General features: G+C 45.0%; 1 protein-coding gene across 1 annotated transcript; it reads left to right on the forward strand.

Moving 5' to 3' along the window:
* The first annotated feature begins 605 nt into the window (after nucleotides 1-605).
* Nucleotides 606-11,813, forward strand: l(1)G0004 (RNA-binding protein pno1). Its single transcript, XM_037418393.2, has 8 exons — nucleotides 606-682; nucleotides 1,141-1,303; nucleotides 2,651-2,800; nucleotides 6,277-6,360; nucleotides 7,284-7,344; nucleotides 7,642-7,759; nucleotides 9,674-9,744; nucleotides 11,572-11,813. Exons 2-8 carry the CDS (start codon nucleotides 1,148-1,150, stop codon nucleotides 11,637-11,639), a joined length of 708 nt encoding a protein of 235 aa, XP_037274290.2. The 5' UTR covers nucleotides 606-682; nucleotides 1,141-1,147; the 3' UTR covers nucleotides 11,640-11,813.
* Nucleotides 11,814-12,812: the final 999 nt, after the last annotated feature.

Here is a 12,812-nt window from a genome sequence, read left to right on the forward strand (position 1 = left end):
CTGACAAGTGTGACGTCGTGCAAAATTTGAACACTAGTAGCGCTAGTGACGTGTTGTTATAAGTGCAGCGTTTATTTGACTGTTTGAACCATATTGGACGTAACAAACGCAAAACAACGTTCGATTTGTTTGTCCACGCACACTTGCTCCTTAGTATATTTTAAAATTAAGTATTACATTTTTTTAAAACAATAGATGTTCAATATGTGCCAATTTATATGACGTAATAATTACAAGCGTTAGGTTAGTCCTCACTGTCAACACGTACTCAATTTGCTTTAAAATTAATAATATACTTACACTTCACATAAATTGACGTTCAAACTAACGCCCTAAGTGGCTGTTATTTTTTCACTATTATTTCTGAATATAAAGTAAGAAATCTCAAAGGCTATGCTTTTGGGCACTTATAGCGTAAACTTATCAAACTAAATATTCTGACGTCATAATTACTTTGTTGTAAACTGTTTTAAACATCACTAACTTACATTAAAACAACGTTATCAAAATAATGTTACATATTTATTAGAATAGTTTGTCTTGTATGATTTTAAATGTATTCATTGAAAGTGTTGCTAATATAAAAATACTGACTACTAGCGCACTCTCAATGGACGTCAAACTTATTTAACGTTCGCCGAGTCCTTTAGACCGTCTCCATCTCACGTGGTGGCACGCGTTGGTAAGCGATTGCGACGGAATTTGTCGTATTTACGCGTACTTTTTCGAAACTCTACGCTCGTGGCCTGTCGAAATCCTTGTTCTGTTAGCGCAGCTTCTCGTAACGGCGTCCGCAACAGCTCTTCGTGCAGACAGTGCCCGCTGATGCTCAGCAAACCATATGCAGTCGGCTACGCGCCGGCTTGGGTCAATAACATCGTGATCTGATCTCTTTACCCGAATTACAGTGGCTAGAATACCCGAATTGCTTCCAACTACGCTACTTTCGAAGCCGTATGACACGGTCGCCTATCGTTCGCTCATATTAGTCAGTAAAATTTTCTTCCGGAGATATTAAACGGCGACAGGATCGCCTGTTTCGGAAAGCGTGTCAATGACTTGCGCAGCGTTGCAATCTCTCCTGTCCGTTTTGCGGGTCCCCGTGTCACTGTATCCGTGATTTTTTTTTGCGTCGCGCAGATTCAGCATGCCCGATACGACGGCAGAACCGGCAAAGATGGCCGACGACGGCTTCAAGATCGTCCAGAGAAAGGCCAACCGAAAGCGCAAGATGGCAGTTGACGAGGACGAGGATGCCAAAAAAGGACGGCCCCTTTACCCTCCCGCCAAGCAGGAGAAACTGGTGCGGTGTGCTTAAATATAGGCCTCCTCTTTTTTATCCCATTGTGTCGTTCCCCCCCAGGCACAAGCGCGCGCACACGGGAAATCGTGTCGACATCATTTGGGGAAGTGTTTACGTTGTCAAAAGTGTTGCCGGATTCGATGCCTGCTTTTTTTTTTTTTCTCGAAGCATTTCTGTAGCCTCCCTGTTGAGCAGCCAGCCGTGCTGTGTACTGTTCTACGGGCGGACCGAAGCTGTTGTGTTTTACTGTGTTTGTTAATAATGGCTTTTGTAAGTGCCGATGATTTGAAATGTTGCCAGACTCCAGCCTTGCTTCTTTGAAAAACTTTTCTATTCACAAGATAGTTGTGTTATAGTTCGCTTTCTGGGACGAAAAAGTTTCTGTACTTGCTGGTGTTTATTCTTTTTTTTGTCATTTTAGAGTTGCTGAACATGAGGTTGCGACAGTAGAGCAAACTTGAAATTGTAGGGGGGGGGGGGGGGGGACAAACAAAAATGACCTTCACAGCCTTTAAGATTATTAATGACATCAAATGAAACGTGTTAGCTGGACTCGAAATGACAAAAACCTTGGTTTACCATCATCTATAGAAAGGGGGCGTGGCACTATGTCATTACAGAAAACTTATTCTGTCAGTTTTAATTGAGACGACAGTTCGTGAAAACCATAGGCAGTATAATCGAATGCATGTTGCTACGTTTACTAGCTGCACCTATCGCACACACAACCCTGACACTCAAAAGAAAAGTGTGATTATGTCCCTGCCCAAGGGGATGCAATTTGTTGATTTTTTACTGCCGTTAAGATTTGTTGTTGCATTTTGGTTGCCGTAACTTCCTTTGAGTGTTCCTGGCGTACATCAGTGGCTGCAGAGCACAACAGGGTGTCCTCAGCGTGTAATGTGCAGTGTATCGGGTCAGCAAGTGATAGGTGGCAGCATCGCAGAAGGTTAACAGCCTGCTTTCACGCTACCTTCAATGTTACTGCATTTAATCATTTTTTAAAGCATTTTGAAACCACAGCAGTTTAGATGACAGGTACGTGTCTAGGTCAACAGCTCATTCAACTTATGACTGACAATAGACCTTTTCAAAAACACCTCCCTGGGCGCCCCCGCAGTCCTCTTTGGGCTGCACAAATTGGCGTGACCCCTAAAAATTACACTGACAAGGCTGCACCCTTGGCCTTTGTTTTCCCGCGCGCAGCCCATCATGGCGGCGTTTTTTTCCCTCCTGTGAAAAGGTGTATACGTTGTGTCTGCAACTGTAAAAAAAAAAGTCTCACAATAGTCATCGATCATCATGTAAGCTGGCTGCTGTGTTTGATTGGCCTGTATTATCATGCAGGAAGGCAAGACAGAGATTCGGAAGATACCCATACCTGCACACAGGCGGAGACCACTGCAAGATAACTGGGGGAAGATCCTCACGCCCATCGTGGAGCACCTCTACCTGCAGATACGGTGGAAAAAAGACACCCACTGCGTTGAAATTCGGGTGAGCCGGGCAGTTTGCTGCCGTTGCCTTGAAATCTCGGCACAGCAGTTAAACATGCAGTAAAGGAGTGTCACGCATGGTTAAAAAACAGTTAACGTCGTTGAGGCAAAGTTCTTATGTCCAAAATCCCAACACTTTGGAGCTCTTGACCCTTCCTGCCGCGGTGGTCTAGTGGCCTAGGTACTCGGCTGCTAACCCGCAGGTCGTGGGATCAAATCCCGGCTGCGGCGGCTGCATTTCCGATGGAGGAGGAAATGTTGTAGGCCCGTGTGCTCAGATTTGGGCCCACGTTAAGAACCCCAGGTGGTCGAGATTCCCGGAGCCCTCCACTACGGCGTCTCTCATAATCATATGGTGGTTTTGAGACGTTAAACCCCACATACTATCATAGAACTCTTGACCCAGTCGTGTTGAAATACTTGCATGCGAATGCGCACAGAGGAGAGAAGTCGAGACAAGCTCCGATTTTGACTTCTCTTTCGTGTTAGCGTTTACAAGCCCAGTCTTTCGACATAAATACGTACTGCCTAGCTCAGCCATCTGTTATCGTAAGCTTTGACTTGGTGTAAGGCATAGAAGTTTCTGGCCATTATGACTTGTAAAAAGCTGTGCGGTGCTGGCCTTCTTCATGGCTGCCATTTTTCCCACAATAGTGTTACTGCCCAACAAGTCGTGTGAGACGTTATCTGGCACTCTAAAGTTTGGTGTGCATTAGTTCGGTTAAAAAAAAAAATGGCGTGTTGTCAGTAAGGTCGTTCAAATGATCTGGCAGGTCCATCAGAAGAGTTTGACGACTACGAGTGAATGCTCTGGCTTTGGTTTGTGTCGGCGGCAAAGCAAGTAATGGCCACACAACTTTTTCACTCAAATTGCAGCTGATGATTGGAGGTGCCTTTGAATACCGTATTTACTCGCATAATCCTCGCACTTTTTTTGCCGGAAACCTGATGCAAAGTTGGGGGTGCGAGAATTACGCGGGGAAAACTTTCCACATTAACGCAAAGAGCGAAAAAAAAAAAAAAACGAAGTGGCCGCAAATCGGGATTCTCACACCAGCAACTTACAGCAAGCTTTACATACTAATTAGAACTTACCTCAACAATAAAAGCAGAGGTTCAACACAAGGCAAGATTTATTTGAGACATAAAAAGTGGAAGCAAATAGTCGAGAATTAGAATACCATACGCAAAGCTTGCGGACGTTGCTGGCATAGCGGTAGCGGTCGGCGCTCAACAGGAGCCCTCAAAAAGTAAGCGTAGGGCGTCAGTATTAGGCTGATGGCTATTTAACAGAATTGTCCGCACTTTCGTTCTGAAAAAATAAAGTTTACCATCAATCCCAATTTTAGGCACACGGCAGGCCCAACGCGTCTTGGTGGCTTTCAGCTGCCGTCACCAGTAGCGAACACAAAACTCGTAGGCTCCGAAGGGCCTACCGGCGGCCTTGTTGCCGTTGTTTAGCGTATGATCTATCACTTGCAACTTGAAGCAGCCGTGTGGCTTCAGTATCGCCCCATAACGTGCCAAGATTACCGACACAACATACAAGACACACCGCAACGGGCACTGGCCACTTCGGCTTGGCTTGGATTGGATTGAATCTCCGTGCAATAGTACGCTTGATGCTTAAAAGTTGGCGCCAAATAGCGCGCGCTATCATCATCAGTGGCTGGAACGAGCAAACGACATTATTGCGGCAGTTTTTGGGGGTGCGATAATTACTCGAGGAAAGAATTTTTTCGTACTTTTCTTGGGCTATGTGGGGGGTGCGAGAATTATGCAAGTGCGAGGATTATGCGAGTAAATACGGTATATATTTGTTGATTTCAAATATTTTGGAAATTCCACATGCCAATGTTAAAACCTAAGTGAATGTCACAAAGCTTGCTTCTGGTATCGCACATACTCACATTGGCCGAACATCTTAAATTACTGTCTAAGGCTGCCAAACTTTGATGGATTCAAAATGTAAAAGTGCTTGTGCGTGCAGATAATTCCACAGTTATGTTACCCATTATTCTCCTTTTTTTTTTTTTGAGGCTATTGTACAGGAATATTGGAAGAGCAGAAACGTGCAATATTGCACGTTTCTTTCCACCGCTGCCACAATTTTGTGCAACCTAAGTATACTATTAACAATATTGCTGTTGATTCTGCCGACTTGGTTAAATACTTAGGTGTCCATATATCCCACGACTTAAACTGGTCTTGTCGCATTAACCACATAACGAACTCAGCTAACCGTGCTCTTGGCTACCTGCGCCGTAATCTTGGCCTAACCCCTCCCTCAATAAAATTACTTGCATACGAAACTTTCGTGCGGCCCAAATCAGAATATGCAAACGCTATCTTCGATCCTTACCAAACTTATTTGATCAACACCCTGGAATCTGTCCAAAATCGCGCGGCTCGATTTGTTTTGTCTGATTACTCTCATTATTCAAGTGTTTCAGCGTTAAAAGCAGACCTTAACCTTCCTTCACTTCAATCTCGCCGCAAAATAGCTCGACTGTGTCTTTACCACAAATTCTTCCACTCGCAACAACTCAGAAATCAGTACATCCGACTAGCCCACCGTATTTCCCGTACTAGCCACGCCAACGCAGTCTATCCGGAACGTGCCCATACTAATACATTCCAACAATCATTTTTCATACGCACATCCCGAGACTGGAATGACCTACCTGCTGAAGTTGCTACCATCATGGACCAATCTCGTTTCAAACACGCCATTGTAGTGCCCCCGTAATTAATGTACCCATTCTGTTGCTGTCGCTACGATATTGTAACCCTCCTTTCTAGTATTGTGTCGCACCCCTTATATAGAAGTGCCGCCATAACTTCTGTACATAGTCTGTTGCCGTTACCATATTGTTACCCTTCTTTCAAGTGCCGTGTCATGCCCACCCCTCATGTAATGTCCCTATGGGACCTTTGAGGAATCAATAAATAAATAAATATATCGTTTTATAGCAGAATCCGTAAAACTTACTTTTCTGCCATGTCTTGCGTTTCTTTCTCTCTCTTTTTTTGTCTCCTCATATTTACACAGGAGTGCTTGATTCGCTGTTGGATGCCGTCTTTAATTTTCAGACACATACTGCTTTGTTTTCTGTCGTTTTTACCCACTGCTGCGACGCTATAAATATGTTGATATGTGGGGTTTAACGTCCCAAAACCACCGTATAATTATGAGAGAGATGCTGTAGTGGAGGTCTCCAGAAATTTCTGCCACCTGGGGTTCTTTAATGTGCGCCCAAATCTGAGCACACAAGCGCACAGCATTTTCGCCTCCACCGAAAATGCAGGCGCCGCAGCCGGGACTCGATGCCACAACCTGCGGGTCGGCAGCTGAGTACGTTAGCCACTAGACCACCGCGGCGGGGCTATAAGTATCTGACCAAGTTGCATAACTGTGCAAATCACCTAGTTACAGCAAGAAGTGCTCAGTGGCGATGTTGATGCTTATCTTTGCAGACCTGCAAGGAAACCAAAGAGCCTAGTGCACTTCAAAAGGCTGCCGATTTCGTGCGGGCGTTTGCCATGGGCTTTGATGTTGACGTAAGTGACATGCGTCGTTATCCCTCACACACACACACATTAGAATGTTGTAAAGTCGATTCGGGCAAGCGAAAGTTTCATAGTATTATTCTTGCATATTCAAAGATCAATTCTGCATAGTATGAGTTGTAACTAATCTACTAAAATTGTTGTCTTGGTCTGATATTGTGGCAGCAAACACTTGTGCTTTCCAAGCGTGGGTTGTCCAAAATGATACCTATTGCATGCAACCAGTGGTTTTGCTAGATATATAATAGGGCTAAAATCATTAGGTGTGTGTAGGAAGGAAAACATGGGTCAGAAAAAGTACAGTGGATACCAAAGAAACGCTGGTCCCGTTCTTGTGAGTGAATGCTGCGTTGGCATGCATAATTGCTGCTGCTGCATGCTTTGCTCTGTGTCATTGAATATAACTGCGTGTGTGTGTAGCGGTTCTGTCTGTGTAGCTCGGCCTCTGTGGACCATCTTTATTGTTTGGGTCTCTCGTTGAGTCGCTCGATTTGTACTCGAGCATAGCGACCGTAAGCAGTTAGAAGAGACAAAAGTGCACGACAAAGGCAGTTGCCGCCACGTCTAGGAGGGAACAGTTTAGCTCTTTGTGCAACACGCAGCAAATCGCACCGGCGAAACGATGCGTTTCACTGCTCGTCAAGCTGTTAAAAGTGGCACAAAGTTGGTCTCGGGATGCTGCCAGGGTCTCCTGACCCGGATCTGACACGTGATGGAAGTTTCCCCAGTGAGCAATGCGAGTCTGCTTGGGAAGCGCAGAAAGTAGTGTTGTGTCACAGGGTTTCTTTAACCTCTGTCTTTTGTCTCTCTTTTATGTTGGCATTCATCGATCCTTTTGTTGCATATGCTCAACTACCTGTCTGGTTGAAAGCACTATTTCTGGTGACGCTTTTTTTTTTTTCTTTCTCTGGCAGGATGCCCTGGCTCTGGTTCGTCTAGATGAGCTCTTTCTCGAGTCGTTTGACATAGAAGATGGTGAGAGTTGTTCTGCAAGCTGTTTTTTCTTCTTGATTTTGCTTTTTTTTTCTTGAAATTTTTTTTTGGCTGAAAGGTCTGCAGTTGTGTGTATGGTAATCTTTCAGTTAGGTGCATGCGGTCATCACATGCAAACAAAATAGCCAGTGTGATTCAGCTTATGTTCGACTGAAGCAATTGTCATCTAAAGTTTCCAAATATATTTAGAGAGAATTCAAGACCTGCTGTGGTGGCTTGGGGTGAACCCACGGAGGGTAGAGACGATGGCCAACGAGTGCTCGTTCATGTGCTGTGCAGTGAAGACCCTCAAGGGGGACCACATGGCCAGGTGCATCGGGCGACTGGCGGGAAAGGGTGGCCGGACCAAGTTCACCATTGAAAACGTCACCAAGACTCGTATCGTCCTCGCTGACAGGTGAGCCTCCGCGATTTAGCACTTTCTCCACCAGTTGAAGTAGATAGCGCAGCGTAACCTATCAGGCTTGATTCTTGGCACTTGTGTCTGCATGTCGCTGCAGGCATAACGTAACAGTGCCTTTGCGCAATGTTCCAGATGCAACTGCTGTGGCTTACCGTATTTACTCGATTCTACCGTGCCCTCGATTGTAACGCACACTCTGTTTTCACGACGAAAAAAAAAAGTAAGACATCGATTGCAACGCGCACCCATTTTTCTCGTTGGCCCGCACGATCACACTACTCGGGAAAACGAGTCCTTTCGGGAGCGTCTTCCATTTAAATATGAGGTACGGGGGAAGCTTGCGCTATCTGACGTGCAACGGAGCATTGCCGTCACTCTTGTTTTACCGTGGCCCAATGTCAGCATGCGAACTTGCTTCACCCCCTTCTTCTCGACAGTTGTGGTGCCAGGCATGTCGAAGTAAAGAGGCGTCTGATCGGTATTCCCGATTTGTCCAAGCAGGTAGCCGTTGTTGTGCCGCAAGTTTTGGACGAACCTCTGAAAACTGTGAAGCTTTTCTTCGTACTCCTGCGGCAAGTTTTGGCGCATGCCGGTTCGTTTTCGGAGGGAAAAGCCTTTCTTCTTCATAAAGTTAGTTAGCCAGCACCTGCTCGCTTTGAACTGGCTTCGCGTTAGCCTTTTTTCTAAAGCTAACTGCATAGCCGGCACTTAGAGCAGTTCTGTCGTCACGGGCCGCTGTGCCGCTCGCTGCTCAAGCACATACTCGGCAAGCAACTTTTCAATTTGCGGAAACCGACCCTGCTGTGGTCCACTGAAGCCTTTGCATGAATCTTTGACAATCTTCTGCTTTTGTTTCCGCCAGTCCCACACGCACGTTTCGGGAACTCCGAACGACCGCGATGCGGCCCGATTTCCGTCTGTTTCGGCACATGCGATGACTTTTCTTTTAAAAGCGGCATCGTGGTGCACTCATCGAGTTTCTGGAGTCGGCCCTTGCACGCGGTCGATGCTAATGAACTACAAGATGACGAACTCCTCAGCACACGTACGAAGTGCCACACATGGGAAACACATGGGCAGAAATGGCCGACGCGCCATGCCGAAGCACGTAGGGGGCGGCCGTTTTGGAAATGCCGATGGCAATAGAATGACCGTATTCATTTTTTTTTTTTCGCACTCAATTTTAACGCGCATGCGATTTATGAACTCGCTTAACCAGAAAAAAGGTGCACGTTAGATTGGAGTAATTACGGTAGGTAGTTACCTAATATTGACCAAATTTTCTGTTTGACTGCAGGTGTGGCATCTCGTCCCTGTACCTCGATTATAGTGCTAAGCACCATCAGTTTAAATTATTTCGTGCTTGTCCAGGATTTTCTCAGATAATGGGAGCCTGTTTTGAAGGCCTCCCCTTGTGCATGAAGAAAGGAGTTGCGAAAGCTAAAAATATGTACTGGCCACCAAGCATCATCCTGCTGTGTTCTATTGCATCTCATCAGATTATACCTGCTTTTTATAGCATCAGTAAAAGAACTGTGGGCACTATTTAGCGGTGATGTACTTGCTTTGTCGTTGATATTGATGCATCTGAAGTAATATGGCCAGTTTTGCACCACCCTTTTTCAGAGAAGACAACAGTGCGGTGCCTGCTCATTTCTAGACTTTACATAGTGTATACAAAACTGGCAGTCATTGTTGATTGGAGGAACTTTATGGCAGTACAACTTTTAAATAGAAATTTCAGGCAATCCTCTCTCAGAGTGCAGGTTTTTGTTTAACCAACCAAATTGGGCCCTGTTCATGCTGTTTAGTACATATCCATGTATTGGCCCTTTAATACCAGGTGTTTCCTCAAGCCTTCGTGCGTTTTGTGTGTGTCGGTAAATGTGTTATCTTACATTATTGCAGAAAAGTACACATCCTTGGTTCCTACCAGAACATCAGGGCTGCAAGGACGGCTATTTGCAATTTGGTCCTTGGTAAGTGAAATGATTATCTGCTCATGTAATGATGCATTTCAGAACTAGCGCTGAATGCCGTAACTTACATGCGAAAGTTTGTACAATTAAGTGCTAGGTTCAACGCTCAGAATGTTTAAGCCATGTGCTTTGTGAAAGTACTCCAGTTATCAGGCTGCTACTTTTTTTTACGCCCCCCAAAGAAGCTCGGCATTTCCGAGAGTAGACCCGGCGATCACGTTTTTCGAATTTACAGGGTCACACAGACCCTTCATTTCAAAAATCAATTCCCGCGCTCCATTTGCACGCCTTGACAATCCTCCTTTCACGCGCAGTGGCGCAGTCTTCAATCGGTGACTTGATGTAGCACGCAGCTTATCGATTGGTCTAAACAAGTCACGACGACGAGCTACGCCTTCTGCTCTCTGTGAGGCAGAAGGGTGGCGAGGGCGCGCAGATGTTTGAAACCAGTTTAAACTGATGTTCTAACCCCTGTAACTTCCTCAATATCGCACATATTCGCCAAATTCTTGCAGCAGCATGTTCACAAAGCATAAGTGCACCCATTTCTCTTTACAACAATTTTCGGACCTTGGGGTTGTTTACTGGCCCTTTAATATATTGCTGGGAGAGTTAGTGCATTGTCTGAAAATGAAAGCAGAGTGCGAAAAAATGGGACGCAAGAGACAGGAACTGCCAACTGATTTTAATATGCATCTCATGCTCACGGGCCAACGAGACAGTGAGCATGAGTTGGTGTTCACAAATTACAAGGGAGCGCATCTTCCGGCGCACTGTACAGTGTATGGTTCTGCGCCTTTGTTTGCCGGATTGAAGATTCTGGGACGCCATAGAGAAGCGGTTGCTTGCGAGCTGTGAGAGGCATTGATCGAAATTAATGGCGCAGAGATTGCGCCAGCCAGATGTCAGTGTGTTTGCGGGAATGTGAGTTTCAATTGCTTTGCCGCAATATACTGCAGATTTTGGGGTGATTAGCTTCGCTTGTGACGTACACTCCTCGCTTGTGACGTACACTGTTCAGTAAAAGTGGTTGGTAGTGAGTGCCCGTATCGTCTTCTTGTTTCTTGTGTCCTGTGTTTTTGAGCATAGCATTTATTTTGAGACAAAAGTACCTTTGTTGACAAAAGTGCCTTTGTTGTAAACATGAATGCTGATATGGTGGAGGAAAAAAGATGGCCTGTTGTGTCTTTGTGACGGAAATGATGTTACTGTGCCTGTAGGTAGTGTATTGTGCGCGGGCGCAACAATAAATTGCAGTGCCAGCAGACAGCCATGCAGTTGCTGTAATTGCATGCAGTCTGTTGTCCCTTTGATCGCAGTCAGACATTGATGCTGCTATCATGCCTACACAAATAGAGTACTAGTTCAATTGTAATGCAGGTAATTTAAGGAACTATATATTTACAATGTAGTTCTGAATTTGATACAAGGTGTGTTCTTACACTGTTGATTTCATAAATGTGGTGCTGCTCTGGTCTTATATTATTGCAAGCTTGCAAGTGTTTTTTGGGCATTCTTTCGTTCTGCTCAGCAGTGCAAAACATTACTTTAGGGTAAATAGAGTAAGCCACTTTTATAAGAGACACTGACGTAACAGAAAATTGGGTATATGCCCACTTTGAAATAGGCGTTGACCAGAAAATAGAAACATAGTACCCTGCTTATAACAAATATCTAATGTAAAAGACAAGGAATGATCCCGGGTGCATGTTTCTTATAAAAGGGCTGAACTGTACATGTGAGCATCATACATATCAGGAATTCACGTTTTGTGTTGGCAGAACAGTTGCCGAAAGTTCTGTTTCGTTCTTTTTTTTTCTTACGCAGGTAAACCACCATCGAAGGTCTATGGAACAATGCGGCAGCTGGCAAACCGTATAGGAGAAAGATTCTAATTTATTTATTTGAAGTTGTGGAACAGAACTAGGTACCTAAAAGAAGCTAGTCCCAAGATCTGCTACCACCACACCAGCAGCAAGCGGAATTTCTCTTCCCCCATTTCAGCAATAGAAATGGCAACTGCTGGGAGAGGAGACTCTTCAGATTAAAATGTGTGAAATGATGTTTCACATTTAGGCTCCACTCTCTCTTACTGTACGGCCGATGGTAGAAAACAACCACTCACGACGTCTTCCAGGCCACACAGCCATGCTCGCTACTCTAACAGTGGAACCATGAACCAACTCTCTGATTTGGCGAGAAGACGCATCCTGCAGATTGTGGGCACTATGAGTTAAGCCAAACATCGCAATCGTGCGTGGCGAAGATAGTTAATGGGTGCAACACAGAATTGCCATTTTCTCGGGTGCCCTCTTTCTCATACAGAGGCCTGTGCTCGCTCTCTTCAAAGTGACGGTGCCTGCTGCTTGACATCTATTAGCAGATAACATGCTATTGGCAGATACGGAACATAAAGAGCGGCGTTCAGATCAGATGCACTTTTTGCCATGTGGCAGTGGCACACTCCATAATCTGCTAATGTCACACAGTTAACCACACTCACACAGCAATCGCAATAGACCCTTTTTGTAATTGTAAATCTAGCTTTCCTGCTATGGAGTTTGCCCTACTAATGGCGGCTAGTCACTTTTTGTAAACAGACTGTTCAAGTGCAGTTTACTTGCGCTATGACATGGAAAATGTAGATTTAGCTATCTCGACATTAATGCCTGTAACAGACGAGCCTTGGCGTGTTTAACTATGACCTGGTCTTCATTTAAAGTCTGACAGGTGCCGTCATAGAAAAAATATGGAGTGCCGGGAAGCACACTTGCAAATTATAAAGAGTCTACAGGAGAGAGTGATTGCGCTCAAGTTCATGATGCACGCTTGCATAACTTTTCCTCGTGTATCTTCCAGTGCACTCGATTTACAGGCGATAAACTCCCAGTAGTAAGGTCATTTGGTGATTTCTTGGAAAATAGGTTTAGGACTCCTTTAGGAAACTTCTTGACATTCTGTTCGTCAGAACGCCTCATTTGAACACGCCCAAGACACAAATTCGTCTCATATGCTCTTGCATGAGGTGTTATTTTGAGGCAGTATTGACACAGTCAAGCTGTGGCTTG

This window comes from Rhipicephalus microplus, chromosome 6 (assembly GCF_043290135.1).
Source record: "Rhipicephalus microplus isolate Deutch F79 chromosome 6, USDA_Rmic, whole genome shotgun sequence".
In the NCBI taxonomy this organism is placed as follows: domain Eukaryota; kingdom Metazoa; phylum Arthropoda; class Arachnida; order Ixodida; family Ixodidae; genus Rhipicephalus; species Rhipicephalus microplus.